The sequence below is a fragment of the Epinephelus lanceolatus genome, chromosome 17, assembly GCF_041903045.1.
Source record: "Epinephelus lanceolatus isolate andai-2023 chromosome 17, ASM4190304v1, whole genome shotgun sequence".
Lineage (NCBI taxonomy): Eukaryota > Metazoa > Chordata > Actinopteri > Perciformes > Serranidae > Epinephelus > Epinephelus lanceolatus.
The window spans coordinates 34,234,931-34,252,205 of NC_135750.1; the positions used below are offsets into that span (position 1 = coordinate 34,234,931).

Genomic DNA, 17,275 nt, shown 5'->3' on the forward strand with positions numbered 1-17,275 from the left:
AACATGTAACCACACCCAACAGTGTCCTGGAGTCCATCTTTACTTCACTGCAGCAAGGTGAGACAGCCCATTCTAATTCCCAACTTGTCAAAAACTGACTCTTTGTCATGCCCCTCAGGGTGACGTTCTGATGCTGAAGCACCCTTTGGAGTCCCAGTGAGACACACCACCTTTCAGTTAATTTAAATGTAAATCCACCAGTGGCAATATTAGATGCTGAGAGCAATTGATGTAGTTTAAAGAGCAAGACTGTCCTTACAGGGCCTGGAGGAGGAGAGGTGGATGAGTCAAACAAACACAGACTTTGAGCCAGGAGACTGCTGTTTGTGTCCCACGGGAAACCAAATGTCAGTGCTGTTTTTAATGCAACGTTAATTAACTCACGTCCGTCCACATCATGTACGTGATGTATTTCCGTCAGGTTGTGTACTTATTTTGACCCAAAACATGATGTTTTTTCCAAACCTAACCAGATAAGTTTTCTGCCTAAATCTAACTACGACCGCTTGAAAACTTTATGCAAGCGTTAAGAGTTTTACCCAGGAGACAGCTGTGGGTCATAAACAGACATTTAAGGGTGTGTCTCACAGAGCTATCAAAGGGTGCCTTTGGCATTGGTATCACATGTGGGCGTGAGAGGAGTCAGCATTTGATGACCTGGGAGCGTCAGTGTCTGACAAGCTGGAATAAGAAAGCGTTGGGTGAAAAGTTAAACCACTGGAGGTCAACAAAAACAAGATGTTCAGGAGGTGATAAGTTACTCCACAATAAATCATCACCTTAGTTAAGCAGGAGAAGTTAGAGGGGAATTCCTTGGTTTATTCGAAAGATAAAAAAAAAAGGTTTAATTCACTTGTGAAATAGACTCAGCCCTTCAGGGAAATCCTTTTGGATTTATGTTTCTGTGGATTTAAAGGTAGTTTGATTGCTTCCCCAACAGTAGTCCCAAAAATACTACTTTCAAAGTAAGGTTAAGTCCACTTTAAAGCAATGATTTGACATTTCAGACGATACTTGTTTGTTTATTTGCTATCCATTTAATCTAAAGCTACAGCCAGCAAACAGTTAGCTTACCTTGGCATAAAGGCTGGAAACAGCTAGACTGGCTCTGTCCAAATATTTTAACAGTGGGGCTACCTGCTGGACTAGATTAATCTAAAACCATATATGGTCATTTTAACATGAATATTTGTTTAATAATTAAACAAATTAGTAAGACCATTATAATGATTAGTGAGCTTTAGATGTGTTTCTTTAGGTGTTTCTCACCTGGCACCAGCAACATATTTACTGGAAGGATATGAGAGCAACATTGATCCTTTAAAGATTTTATCTTAGCTTAAAAGCAAACAGGCGCTTTTCCAAAAATGTCAAACTATTAATTTAGGATTCTCATTATATACATCCTTGCAGCTCTAGCAAAATGTACTGACTTATCTGATTTTTTCATGTTTCTTCAAAGAAAGAGAAACAGATATTAGATAGTCACTTTTTTTTATGAAAGAAGCACTGTAAAAGTTTTTTTTGCGGGGGGCGGGGGGGATTTAAGAAGCTTCAGTTTTGATAACGTGATGTGTTAACTTATGATTTAATATTATAAAAATGCTAAATGTAACAACATATACACAAAAAAGTAGTCACTAAAGAAATGAGTAAGAATGAGTAACTAGCTATAAGTTAAAGATCAGTTATTGAGTAAGTAATCAATCAACTAATCAAATGTCTTACACTAGCTAATCATTAGTTAATAAATACTTCACTGGTAATGACAGAGAGAACTAATGAGAAACGAATGTATAACTATTAGTTAATGGTCCATTCTTGGGTAACTCCTAATCAAATGTCATACAGTAGCTAACCATTAGTTGATAATGAGTTAATTATCAACTATTAAGGGAATTGCTGTAGAACAAATGAGGAACTAACTATTAGTTAAAGGTCTGTTCTTGAGTAACTCCCACTCAAACGTCATAGAGTGCCTTATCAGTTGTTTATGACTAGTTAAATCAAGAAAGGAGTGAGGGTCATAGATTGTCTAATCAGTGGTGAATGATTTGAGAAACAAGTGAGGGAACAAATGAGAAACGACCTGAAAGCCTTTTAACTAATAATTAGCAACCTTTGATTGGGATTTACTTAAGAACTGACATTAAATGTAGTTACATAATTAGGTTCAGGAACAAAGACCACACCTAGAAAACATCCCATTTCCTCCCAAAAGTATTTAAGCACACCTGATACATTCTCTTTCTTTTCGACGCATTTCTCACATTCCACCCGCCTAATCTCTTCTCGCCTCTTACACCTTTTTCTCTGCTCCTTTCTGCATACAGGAACCAGCAGGGGCTCTATCCAAAGCCAAGTTTACAAAGAGACAACTCAGTGTCACTCCCGGGATCCCTCCTGCATTCCTGCCTTCGACCCAACACATCCATCATTGCACTTCCGCTACCCAGAAACCCAGACTTCATCCCTCAACCCTCATCCCTTTATTCCTCATTCTTCATCCCTTAATCCTCACCCTGTTATCCCTAACCTTTCATCCATCCGTCCCTTGACCCTCATCCCTTCATCCCTCAACCCTTTGACCCCCATTCCTTCATCCCTCCATCCTCATCCTTTCATTTCAGAATTTTGTATTATCTACCTGTTTTTTTATTATCCACTCATTACTTTTTAAAATATATTCTATAAATATGATTAAACAACAGCAACTATTAACGAATTATGATCACGAACCTTCTCACTGCAGCTGCAATAATTATAATCAGTGATGTCACAGCTAACTGTGCAAGAACTTGTGCACACTGGATGAACAGTCTTGAATCATGCCACATCTTCAAACTGCACGACAGTGGCTTTATGAGTGATGATGTCACGTCCCGCTGCTTTTGTAACGCTGACGTGATAAATGCTGATATTACATTGTCTTGTCTGTGCAGTGCTGGGTGGTGACTGATGATGTCATAGCCCGCTAATGGCCTGTATTAATATCAGCGGCAGGGCACCTCCATTAGTGTAATGGGGCTGATAATGATGATGATAGTTTCAACACAGAGCTGTCTGCAGCCACAGCAGCAGCCAGCTGTAAGTGATGATCCAGCAACTCCGGGGGTCTTTATCCTATTCCCTGCAGGAAACATTTACCCATAACCCACCAGGGACTTACTGTGCAACAATGTGAACTGCAGACATAAGGTGAAACAGTAAACTGTGACTTCACATTTGTTGATTTGAGGTGAAGCAGCTGCTTGCTACACTTTTCCACTCCATGACTGAAAATACTGTTTGAATTATTTAATCCCACCTCTGTCCTTTCACTGCAGTTTACTAGATCTACTAAATATTAAAAATAATAAAAATAAACTTTTAAAAATTTACACTCTGCTGCTGCTGCTATGTCAGTCACACCACACACATGAGAATTACTGGATCGAACCAACAGTTTTGGTGTCTGAGCTTTACTGTACTGGTAGCATAAAAGTCCAGGCAATGACCACATTCTGCCCCACTGAGCCCCCATCCCTGCTTAATGCAGCCAGTGTAAACACATTCAACACTTTTACTATGGGTTTAGCTTGGAAACAGAACAGTATAGAACATTATTTCATTCATGTTTGTTTTTTATAGCCTGGGCAAAAGACAAAGGTAGAAAAAATCCATGCTGTTTTTGGGGCCTAGTTAAAATTATCTTGTTAATATTGAATATTACAAGCATCATAAAACTGTATAATACTTGTAAAATAATACAATAAAATGCACTAGTCAGTGTTAAAAGTGTAAATCTCCTTTCAGTTTAAACTCCTACAAATGTTACTTGAGCTCTTGATGAGCACAGATGGGCTGATCTACTCTTTGTGGCTGTTAGTGAACCTGACTGCAAATCCACTTTTATTTTAAACAGTTTTGTTAGCACCAAGAGTGGACTAAACTGTGAGCATCTGTCTGGGTGCAGGGTACCTGAAAGACTAGTGAAATAGTCACATAAAAAAACTAGAGGCCAGCCAACTTAGACTTTACTGTCCCCAAGAGGAGATTCTTTTCCCCAGCACTGTGCCTTATCAGACAGCAGCAAATACACAGCACACAGTAACAACATGGACGACATCATATATACTGCACAACGGCACACAGTAACAAATTGGACAACATCACAGTAACGACACAGGAGTGCACACTCAGGCCTGTTCTGTGAGGCCTATTATTTAAGGCAGCTATGGCTGCAGGGATCAGGCTCTTCCCAAAGCGAGCCCTTCCTCACCTTAAATCTCTGTACCTGCGCCCAGAGTGCAGACAGACAGACAGACAGACAGACAGACAGACAGACAGACATATAAACACAAAAATACTCAAAACTGCTTCTGTAGTAGTTCCGGCTACAATAGGTGTCATTTTACCATTATGACACACACACACACAGACTCACAAGTTGAAAACAATACCAGCCATCACAACGTTGTTGCAGCTGGTAAAAAATAGTCTGTCAACAATAATAATTTACTTAAGAAAAAAATAACTTTAATTCCATGTGTTTTACCTGCCCTGCCCATGTTGGGGCCCTGAATCATTTGTTCAGCTATCCCTGACAATATAGTACCCCTGACCAACACCGGGTTGCTTATCCTTGGAATCATGATTGTTCTCAGCAATCACTTTGTTGCCTGATGGTGAAGGAAATTTTATGTTAATATGGCAATTACGTTCGAGAAAATTTGCCATGAGCCATTTTGAGGTAAAGGTGGTGCTGGGAAAAACAGTTCACCAAGTCAATAAGGCTGATCCTCTAGGATCCCCGAACAAGCCAATCACAGCTTCGTAGGCCAGATTAAAAATGGGGATGTCAATAATGACAGACGTGAATTGGCCACAAAAATGGCAACAAGTGTGAATAAGACTGACACAGCTATGCATGCTTTTGTTAGTGGACTTACAGAAGGAGCAACTCCTGAATCTGCATATGTCTTCAGTTGATGTGAAAATGGGTTCTTATCCACTTAATTTGGACAAAATAATCCCTCCTCCCAACCAGGAAATGGCTAATGAATGTGATGTCACACTAAATGAGGACATAAAATGAAATGACTCTTCAATCTGATTATGAGACTATGATTAACATACCCATTGCTATTATCACCTTAACAGTATCATGAAAGCAATTCATTAAATGAAAAAAAAAAAAAAAAGCAAAAACCTGTAAATGAATAACCTGGTGGTGTTTGGAGCAACTGGAGACGTGATGTTTAGTTCACATATTCCTTTAAAAGTAAAACATAATAGAATCCATTTCTCACAAAAACTCCTTTAAGGCGGCTCTGTGACGGTTGTCAAGAGGATGAGTGGCTTCATAAAACCAAGTGCCAACAGGGGCTGTGGTGATTTGAGATGAGCTGCATCGATCTAAGCTGTCTAAGCACACAACTAGAATTGATAGCACCATAACGGCATTTCTATCCAATTCCAGCTCTGTGTGTCTAAGTTTAGCCCGTGCCACCAGCTTAAAGAATGACTCATGCTGTCAATAGTTGGGGAGAGATGCCCCATGGTTAGTTACTGCTGTGATGTGACCATTATTATGACTGCAGTTTAATATCTGCACCACACACACACACACACACACACACACACACACAAATAAACAAACACAAAAGATGGAGACCTGGGTTTTTATTAAACCCTAGTCTGTGTCACCCACCTCCAACATGCAGGTCAGTGCAGTCTGATAACACACCTACTATATAGCGGATCAACCCTGCCCTGCATAATCAAACAGCAGTGATGCAGAAAAAATCATTTTACTTTCATAAAGAGTACAACCCACATATTGCCTCATCATTTAAATGAAATCTAACTGTAGATACGACCCTTGACCCTTACAATGCAGGTGCAAAAGAAGGAGTTTGCATAAAGAGTTTCTTTCATAAATATATTTGCATTCAGATTTATACTGAGGCTTAACACGAAAGTTGTTAGAAATTTTCTAGACAGACTGCTTCATTTTCTCTGTGAACTTTATATTGGCCTGTAATGCATAATTGCATGCAGAGACAGACAGTTTGCTTAGGTTGGTCTTAGGTGTCCATGATTAAAAAAAAAAGAAAGAAAAAACAAAACAAACATACAAACGCAGCAGCAGCTATTTCTCTGTGTGACTGAGACGTGGCTGACTGTTGGTGAGTCCAGTGCTTTCACAGAACTTTTACCCGATGATTGCTGCTATTTTAACTCCCCGCGGACGTCGGGTCGAGGAGGAGGAATAGCGACTATTTATAAGAGTCACTATAAATGTAAGCAGCTAGGTAAGATGACGTGTGCCGTCTGAGTGCCGTAAATCGTTTCATCCTGGAAGCGACCTGGGGCGGACCCGGACACAGTTTCCTAAAGGTATGGATATACACTTTATAGAAATAGCTTATCTTCACACCGATGGTCTCATTTGCTGTTGTAGGTCACGCACAGACATCAGCAGAAATGAGAGACTTTTGCATATCCAGTTAAAAGTTCCTTGTAGCTGCTTTAAGGATATAAAATGTCAACACTTCATTATTTTATCCTTTTAGACATTTGTGTGAAATGTTGTCATAATTAGCATATGAATTCTGCTAAGTTAAGATATGCTTTGTGAGATCACAGTGATGTTTGACCCTTGACCACCAAATGGCAATTAATTGATCATAGAGTCCAAGTGGACACCTTTGAAGAAATTCTCTCAAGGCGTTCTTGAGATGTCACGTTCACGAGAAATGGACAGATGTACTGACGGATGGACAACATGAAAACATAATGACTCTGGACACAGCTGTTGCCAGTGTAGAGGCATACAAATGGAAGGTGTGCATGCAGTAAAAAGAGGTCTGGTAGGTATTAGGTATATGTCTCAGTATATCTTTATTTTTGCAGCAGTAGCTCAGTCTGTGGGGCAGCTGGAGAGCTGTCAGCTTGCTTCCTGGGAACTGCTAAAGTGCCCTTGAGCAAGGCACTAAACCTTCAAACCGCTCCAGAGGCACTGTACTATAACTGATCCTGTGCTACGCCTTAATTACATGCGTATAATGTGTAAAAAAAGGTAAAACTGGAAGCCACATTTCCACTGCCAATGGCCTGTGGACTGTGGGGATTTAAAACTAAGGAATACATTAACATGAGATGAAAGTAAAGTTGGTTTGAAGTGTCTACAAAAAAGGGAAAGTTACTCACAAAAATCTGTAAAACTCTTCTGGTCATTTTTGCATGGAATTTCAGAGACAGTCCTAAACTCCAGTTCATTCATTTTCATTCGAAGTTGTGCAAGGAAATAACACCTGTGGAACATCTGTCAAGTTTCATCCTGCACTGCACAACTAATCTAGTTGAATCTGAGTTAGTCACTGAGGATGAACCCTCCCTGAATGTCTGAATATTGAACTTAAATGTATGTACACCTTTGTGTTTTCACAATTAGTTACGGTCCTTCTGTAAGCAGCACCCTTGACCTGCATTGTTTCATAGATAAAAGTATTTTCATTCTGTTGCCATGGTGATAACAGCAGCTGGTTACTGACCCGGGTGCAATTGTTGGCCTTAGGCTCCAACTCGGTGACCTTGGTGATCTGCTTGAGGAAGTCGGACTCCTGCATCCCTGGCTGAGATCCGCGTCGCTTGAACTGCGCTCGGGGGTTCGCCAGGATTACCTGGAGGTTCACCGCAAAGCCTGAGGGAGAGAGAGAGGGGTGAAGGAGAGGAAGAGAGGGAGCAAAGACGGAGAAAGGGGGAGGAGGTTAGCCAGCATGGATTAAAAGCACATTATGAGTCTATTATAATCACAGCAGAAAATGATAGAGTGCATTAGTGTATCTAATGACTATGATATGGCTGATATGAAATTCCTTTACCACAGGGGTCTGCCATTCTCCTGTGATAATTGCACTATAGATGAGAAGGAAAGCACCAGAAAGTCAGAGGGAAGTCAAAACGCTTGTGATGCCAGTGTGTTGTAGCAGAGGTGAGGATTAATGGCTGGCTTGCAACCAGATTTAATCTACCTGATTAGAAAAATTGGCAACAGTGGCAGAAAATGTGACAAATTACTTTGGGAGACATTAGCTGTCGCACAACCACAAATAATTATTTCGAGGTAGAAAAGAGATTCAGATTGTGAGATGAATGTTGACAAACTAAACACAAAAGCTAAAGCTAATCCGTTACTGCCGTACTTAACCTTGTTCCCATCAACATGTGTGGAGAACACGTCATTCACACATCCAATGTGTTGTCTGACTCTGCAGCTAGAGGTCTGACACATGATGTGTCTCTTTTGCATCTTTTTGCCTCCATCTCGCTTATCCTTTACTGACAAAGCAACATGCTCAGAGTACCAGGTAAGAAATCCTTACGTATGCATATATATTTGTATATATAAATATATAACTGTTTCCAAATGGTCACCCTGCCAAGTCCTTTTTCAGAGTGCAGTTTTGTGGCAAATATTCAGTTATATTTCTGTCTGGCAATAAGGTATTGGCCTCCATTCTCCTGCCATAGTCTGCAGTTTGTCTGTGTTCAGCATGTTTGTTATTGCTGCACTAAGTAATTCTCCATTTTTATTAATGGATACTCTTAAAATTCAGGACCCCGGCCTCTGTGGATCTCTAACTGCCTCAAGTTGGTATTAAAACACAGTAAACTGATGATTGTCAGACCTCCTTTAAAGCTGACAAATGCTGGTAATCTGCCCTCAGTTTAAAAAATGATTTAAATGTGTGTAACATTAGTTGCTCAGCTAGTTTGCAGTGCTTTTTCTATGTGATGCTTCTAAGAGTTCTGAGTTTCACAATTCTGTTTATCACTGAATAGTTACTCCTCCATTTGGTCCTACTTAAAAGCATATTATCAGCTTATTAACCTAAGACAATATTAGTATTCCATCTTCCAAAATGTAAAAGAGCTGTCCCGAATAAATGATAAAATGATAAATCAAACATGCTCTCACATTCTGGTGTGGAAATAGTGAAGACTATATTAAGTTAGCTGAAGGCAGATTCTCATTAGTCTTCTCCTTTACATTAACACACATCTAACAAAGCTGCAAACCTGCTCATCATGATCACTGTACTCGGCATTGCAGTTGTCCCACATTCAGTAATAAGACAAAGTGGAGTAACCTGTTAAGTTACCTTGATGTAACTCCAGTTCTATAAGTACGTAAGTAGTCCACATTTGCTCTGCATCACAAATTGAAATAAAGTAAATACAGTCACTATTATGGGATATGATATAAAACATGACTCATTATGAATAATTCATGCATCCAGCATTACAGTATGATATCAGTGGGTGAGTCCAAGACTCACTTCCTTGAAATTTCAAGACCTACATCGTAGGTAGGCCATGGGTGTGTAAAGAGACCTGAATACAGTGTTGGAGGGGGAAACCCGTTCATTCCTCTGAAAGCTGCTCAGTGGCTCATGAAGAGAAAAATGTTCAGCTGCTGTGTAAAAAAAATCACCCAGATGATCAGCACTGCTTCCACATCATTGGGCCCATAGAGCGCTACACTCACTTAAATGGGGATAAAATGATTTAATCTTGTGGCCTTTTTAGAATTTACAAATGTTATTAGACCGAATGGATCAAATCCTGATAGTAAAATTAATCATTCCACATGGGTTCTGATCATAGACTGTAAAAATAATGGAGGTAGCTACTGTGATGTCACCCACTGGTTTGTGGACTCCCATTTTGAAGCCTCAAATTTGACATCAGGGGCATTGCCATCTTGATTTTTTGGAGCCAGGATAGGCCAGAAGTGGCTGGCGCTGTGGAGGGGTAGATATGACTTATGAATTAGCTATAGAGACCCAAACTGTTATTTGTACCAGGCTGTAAACATGTTTGGGTATTTTAACACGGGACTCTGGGATGATTGGCTCATCTGCAATTGGAAAATGGAACCGCAGTTTTTGGCACTTCTCTGTTGGCTTTATTTCTCAGTCCTGGAGGTTGCCGATTGGTTGTGATGCTCAAGAAAATGTATTTGCTGTTTTTCAGATGTCTCTTTCACAATGTAAGTCTATGGGAAAAAGTCTTTTTGGGCCCAATGGCATCATGTGACAGACCTGGAAGTTGTAATTCCACTGTTTGGCCACTACGAAAATTGGCTTAAAAGTCTGGCACACTCCCTGGGGGCCTGAGTTAGGCCTGTGTAGGACTATCTTAAGAGTCTAAGATCCAACTAGCAGCTCTATGATGCTGTGCTTTAAGTAGTTGCAGTGGGAGCGAAATGCTACCTTTAGCATGCTAACATTTTCACAATGATATTTAGCGGGCAGTGCTGGTCTCCATCATAGTTTATTGTTTTAGCATGCTAACAATTGCTAATTAGAACTAAACACAAAGTACTGTGACATTTTGGGCTGATAGCACTAAATAGTCAGAGAATTGTTAAAGTTCATTGTATGGGGAAACCTGAATGTCAATTTTGATGTGATCCAACAAATAATTTTATCCAATATTTCAGACTTGATCAGAGTGGAAGACTGCTGGCCAACCCACCAAGACTGCCTGGAGCTACACCATTAGTGTAACCTATTATGTACACATAATACACAGACACACAACTCTATGGATCATCTCAGTGTTGTAAAATAACTGAACTTATATTATATATTGATGAATTAGCTCTAACGTCATAATCAGACTGTATGTTCTAGTCAGAGTTCACAAACATTAGCTAGACATTCAGGAGACAACATACTGTAAGTCTTATAGTTTCTTGTCCTCTGTGGCAATTCCCTTTAAGACCCCACACTGTAGCCTTAGGACATCCCCACTGGGTTGAAAACAAATCCCATCAGTACCTTCTCTCCTTCATTCTGCCTGCTGAGTAACTATCTCAGCCTTCCTGCTGAGTCAGGAGGCAGAAATAAAGAGCAGAGAAAGAGACTGACATTCACATTGCCCATTGATCCACCATTTTCACCACATTCCTCTGCTTAAAGAATAAAGATCAAGTACAATCAAACTGCGGTATTGGCTCGCATTGTATATCACTCTTGCATCAGTTGGTTGACTGGGGTGGTCCGAGATGGCAAGTCATTCACAAGCTAACATAAAACAAAAATCTCCCTCCTATGACCGTGCAACAATAATGTATTCATGATGTGCACTGCTAGAAGTTAGATGAAGTTTAAATGCAATTTTAACTATTCTGTTAAACCTAGCATGTGCAATCTAGGTCCCCAAGAAGCTCTGTTATGTGATGCCATTGGGCCCAAAAAGACTTTTTCCCATAGACTTTCATTGTGAAAGAGACATCTCAAAATCAGTGGATACATTTTTTTGAGTGTCACAACCCCCTCAAAACAGTTTGTTTACTATCTGGATTTTAGCTATTTGGTCCTATGACACTTAGAAAGGTTAGAGGAACAGCACAAATAAATAATTTTATCCCCATTAAAGATAGCGAAGGGCTAAACCTGAAGTATAGCTGGCTCGGCCAGCAGACGTCTCTAATGTGCTTGCTCTGCAGGCCCAACAATGCGAAAGATAACAATTACACCCCATGGGTCAAATCTTTTGGTTTCATGCATCACTGACCAACTTTCATAGGGATAAACATGGCTCCACCTCCAAGGCTACATCCAGTACTCTTTATACATCCATGGTGCAAGCAGGAATGTGGTTTGTTGTACTTTAAATAATGCATTTGGCCCATAGATTGTATAGAAGAAGTGGACGTCGCCACTGTGACATCACACATGGGTTTGTGGACAAGTGCTTTGAAGTCCCCAGCTTGGCTTTTTGGCCCTCATCTTGGTCTTTAAAAGCCAGAAGTGACTATATTTTGATGGCAGGGTGGAGCTGTGGAGAAGTGAGGGGTGGATCTGACTGACAACCCTGAGGACACCACCGTGGTAGTGACTTGTCAATCTTGAGTTGATCATCCCCTGCTCTACAGTCTATTTTACTGTAAATGGGACCATAATTTGCAAAATGAGCACCATGCTGTATTGCAGAGGACTTGAAACTAGCGATTGAGACCATAAACTCATCAGGAAACTGTTTACTGATGTATACCATCCAGTGTCCGCAGATGAGGACATTAAACTTTGGGTTTGCTCCACTTTATGATTTATTTTACTTAACGTAGACCTGTTGTCCTCATTCGTGGACACTTTTATGTGGTGGTAGAAAAAGCACAACACCCTAATCTGTGTGAAAAGAAGATTGCATCTATTTCTGCCAAGTCAATCCACAAACGAATCCAGACACAAAGTTGAACAAGGTACAAAACCTGATTAAATTTCATGGTTGGAACTTGTTTATATATGCTCAATAATGTTTGTAGCTTGATTTAGCATACAAATTTGACCAGTTTTAACAATAGTAACAAGCTATGACGCTGTTAATACGAAAGTTATCCTTTGAGGACATTGGGACTTTAATATTGTATTTCACAGCATTTCCTAAAGGCCAGTTAGGTGTAACAGACTGTTTTGACAGACAAAAAGGAAATTCCTAGCTTGAAATATGGAGCAAGGAAAATTCATGCAGAGTTACATAACGAACAAATCAGAACGCTTTTAGATATGCTGCATTGTTTGTAATCTTGTTTTTGTACAGCAGTGTTCAGGGATGGAAATAAAAGTTTTATACTTTATTACACACTGGTGACTATTAAAAATAAACCCATTGTTCCCACATGAGGACAGTATCTTTTAAAAAACTGCTTCCTGTTCAAAGACAATGCTTAGTTTTTTGTACTTATGATGTTCTACTAATCCCAATGAGAAATTGAAAATGAAACAAACAAACACTTGGGTCTCAGGAGGTTTTATCAAGTGAGAAGAAGGGCCATTTTCTTGAGGACTTCTTTACAATTGGACTTCTTTTTGCAACCAGTGTAGTCGCCCCCTGCTAGCCATTAGAATGAAAGCAGATTTAAGGCACTTCTACAGTGGCTTCACATTTCAGACCCGGAGTTAACTCCTTGGTTTAGCCAGAATCTAGTCTTGGATGTTGGAGCTCCACACTAATACTTGAAATAACTAAATCAGAAGCCTTTTATAATGTGCTTCCCTTTCAAGGACATAATGTACGTTAATTAAAAACTCAACCTGACACAGTGTTAAGTGTCTGCAATTATGCATACCTGGAATTTTGAACTTGAAACCAGTGGCTGTCTGGAAGGAAGGAAAAACTCATTTAAAAATCCAAACACTATGGTGTAATTTAAAGCCTATGTAATTTGTTATAAACGGGCTAAAATACTGGTACGGTCCTTAAATGCCCCATCAAGACAGCATGAATGTGTAGGTGTAGTTATGTATTTAAGCAGAGCAGCATTTCTCCGAGGAATGCTGAAGTTTCGAGTTTAGAGCGTGACAGGAGGATATTTTCAGAAACTGCTGCGATCCTCCATGCACAAGGTCTCAGCATAATTACTGAATATTTATTTATGCAAATCGTTAGTGGGTGGCACGCCTTGGCAATCAGTGCATTAGCACTGGTGGTGAATTACCCCAAGTAATTCACCATCCTCGCCTCCTCTCTTTTCCCTCTCCCCCTGGCTGAACTGCATTTTCTAGGCTGCAGTTCTCCTGAGGTACTGACACATGGCCAGCAGACAGCAGTCCTCTGAGTAATGTGTGTCAGCGCGGGTCACATAGAAAGAAAATGTAGACATGCAAATGAGTTTGGCTTATCATCCTCCTATAGGCTTAAGTCTGCTGCATTTAAGGTCAGGTCAGCCATCACAAACATATTGCAACCCTGTATACTCGCTCCCATTTACAGACACAGACATATATACCAAGGTGAGACTGAGAGCAAGACTCATACTTAACCAGTGTTTACAGACTAAAGGTTATACTTAAACTGATAACAACTATATTTTACAGTAACATTTAAAGAAACAGGTCAAATTTTTTAAAGTAGGGTTGTATGAGGTACTTATTGTATCCAGAGTCAGTGTATTAGCTAAAGTAGATGTCAGAAGGCATGCTCTTAGTTTGGAGAAAAAAGCAGGAGTACCACAGAAGCTAAGCAATGTACTGCTGCGGATGGGGGGCAGCTGCAAAACATATTTAAGCCATTTGAAGGCCTACCCAAAGAATAAATATCAGTTTAATTGATAAATAGATATCTTGAGAATATGTTTTTTTGGCACAATATTTTCTCAATCGTAGAACCTCTATATACCTATGCAACGCTGTCTTTCATCCTCTTCAGTCTCCCTCTGAGAAGTTCTTCTGTATAGGCTGAATCACGAACCCTCACCTATGGTCATGAGCTTTGGGTTGTGACTGAGAGAATGAGATAGCAGATGCAAGCGGCTAAAGTGAGTTTCCTCTAGAGGGTGGCTGGGTTCAGCCTTAGAGATAGGGTGAGGAGCTCAGAACATCCCGAGGGTGCTCGGAGCAGTGCTGCTGCTCCTTTGTGTCATAAGGTGGTTTGGGCATCTGGTTAGGATGCCCCCCCCCCCCCCCCCCCCCCCCCCGGCACCTCCCATTGGAGGTGTTCCAGGCACATCCAAGTGGTAGGAGGACCCAGGGCAGACCCAGAACATGGTAGAGGGATTTATCAATCAATCAATTGCTTTATTTGTCCCCAGTGGGGCAATTAGTTTCGCAGCTGTGGGAGCAACACGAAGTACAAAAATACACAAATACACACAGCATAATAAACACATTGTGGACAAGCCTAATAAATACTCGCTTATACTCATGTTAAAAACAAAAAGAATTTAGATGTTCCGCACTAATGAATAAGCTACCTTATAGATCTCATCTGGACTGTAAAAGCCTCAGCATCCTCAAGGAGGAGCTGGAAAGCATTGCCGGGGAGAGATACGTCTGGCGTACTTTTTTATCTGGATAAGCAGATGAAAATGGATGGATGGATGGATGGATGGATGGATGTCAGTCAATAGACTGTTTCATTGGTATCCTTTTGCTAGGTCAACAGATTTGGTCCCTGTTTACTTCCTGTCAGCTACTGGATTAACAAACATTCCAACAGGAAATACGCTTGGACCCGTTTAGAATGTTTATGTTGTCCTATCTGATCACACGGTAAAGTGATGAAAATATTCTCATTATAGTGTCCACTTGGTCTGACATTAAGGTTTTAATTTAGGTGGCTAAAATATGCTTTGCAGCTAACCCTGTCCTAAGCAGTACATCTACTGTAGCTTCTATTGTGGTACTCCAGCCTGCTGCTCCCCACCGACTGTCATCTACTGTGGGTAATATACTGACAATGGATGAGTACCTCATACAACCCAATTTAAAAAAAATCTGATCACTTTAAGATTAAACAAAGTCCATTATAGTAAAAGAGTTTTTACTCGCATGCCATAAGCAAACTCCCAGCACTGCACAATGCCTTACACCTACACAAAGAAACACACAGACCCTGGTATAATACCTATACAAGTATTAGGTTACTCTGGTATCAGGCTCATTACTGTTCTGTGTGTGATACCGCAGGCTAATAACAGAGATGAATGCAGCTCAGGTGGAGCAGATAGATATGAGAGCAATTACAAGATAGACATCTTCTAACCCGCAGCCAGCCTTGGTGATATGGAGATCACAGCTTATCTAAGCCATGTTTGCCCACGAGGCTATTGTCCAGACTCTGCGCTAACTCTGTCCCACTTTACTCCTGACCCACTCTGGTTGACCTATTTGGCTGTATGTATCTATTGAATGCCACATTACCCTCTTTGGAGAGAAATATGTGCCTGTAGTTCATCATTACTTGGGCCCTACAGTCAGTTATCAACAAGTGAAATCAGAGGTATTTTACAGCTGTCGTGATCCGTATGCCTAGTTTTTTTTTTACAATTCATGTGATCTTATTGCACCTAAACACAACTAAACCGCCAACAATTCAGTCAGAGATTCAGGGTTATTATGCTAGCAGCAGCTAATGTAGCCTCAAGCAGAGATGAGGAGTGGTCTGGTGAGATCACTTCTTTCTAACTCTTACCTATACATGTTTCATACATATCGTATTGACGCTAGCCCCCCAAATGTGGGTGTTCTTAAGGGACCTGTTGCTGTGTTTCCCTCGGCTTTTCAGCCCCCAAACATGGGTGTTTTTTTAGTGACCTGTCGCTGTCTGTCCAGTGGGGATAGTGGCACCAAAAGTGGTTGTTTTTTACCAAAACATTGCTGCTTTTCCAGCAGGGATTGTGCACCCAAAACCTGGTATTTTATGCTGAAACATGACTTTTCCTAACCCTAACCAAACGTTTTTTGTGCCTAACAACTGATCAGACACATCTGTCCCAGCATGGCCACAGCAGAGCATGTCCAGTATAATCAACTGAAGCTGCCACACTGACCACAGAGACCAAGCTTACTGGCTCTTCTCTATTTTTACATTGTTTTTTTTTTTCTTCTCTGCACGTGGCTCTGCAGACCTCAAACTGTTATGAAGTACACAACTGTCTAAAAAAAATTTGTACTATATGTTTTAAAAGGATTCACATGTATACTTCATCGTACCAGAGGCAATGCGAAGCAGCAGAGCAACCTTGTTTTTACATGTCACGTGAAAATAAATCAGTCAAATCAATGCAGTTAATCAATCCAGTGGATTACTTCAGTACCAGTTAATATACCCGAAGCTTCCAAACCCTGCATAACCAGCTGCTTTGTCACTTGGTAAAACTCTACGCACAGTGAAGCTGGGAGCAACCACATACTGCAAAGACAGTCTGTGTAACAGGTGAAAGACACATTCCACCCCACCGACATGACGGGTTGTGTCCATGCCTCATGTGTTTTGGATATAGAACTAACCACATATTTACCACGGTGTTGTTGCAACATAAAGTTTTAACATATCCGCTATATTATAATGTGCAGTTTGCAGAAACGTACAATGCCAACAATTTAACATTTAAGTGACATCACTTGAGGCATCAGACTTAACACAGTTCCCCCTGGCAGAAAGTATTATACAACACTTTTCACATATGAAGTGGCACATCACGACCTCTGTGAACTCATTCTCACTCCGATCTCATCACATATCAACAATTGGCCATGGACTTTCCACGTCAAGATATTATGTGCAAGGTACTCTGGGTATGTTGTTTGTTGACGTTCTGGGATACAATGTCAAGTTTAGCCTTTTCACTGTTGTCCATTGCTTCCCCAAGATGCTGCAGGGTGCTGTTAAACAATAATGGCAACCGGCCACTTATCATGTTGATGTGAGAGGGCCGCTTTTTTTGTTGCATCTGATGCTGGAATTCACTGCCTAAACGCCAGTTTTTGATGTCACT

The 17,275-nt window shown here is 40.5% G+C and overlaps 1 protein-coding gene across 1 annotated transcript in view; it reads right to left on the minus strand.

Annotated features, from left to right (window-relative positions):
• b3gat2 (beta-1,3-glucuronyltransferase 2 (glucuronosyltransferase S)) overlaps positions 1-17,275 on the minus strand; it is an 82,200-nt gene that overhangs the window by 9,652 nt on the left and 55,273 nt on the right. Inside the window, exon 3 of the mRNA XM_033612961.2 lies at positions 7,539-7,687. Coding sequence (XP_033468852.1) covers positions 7,539-7,687 — 149 coding nt within the window. The remainder of the gene's footprint in view (positions 1-7,538; positions 7,688-17,275) is intronic.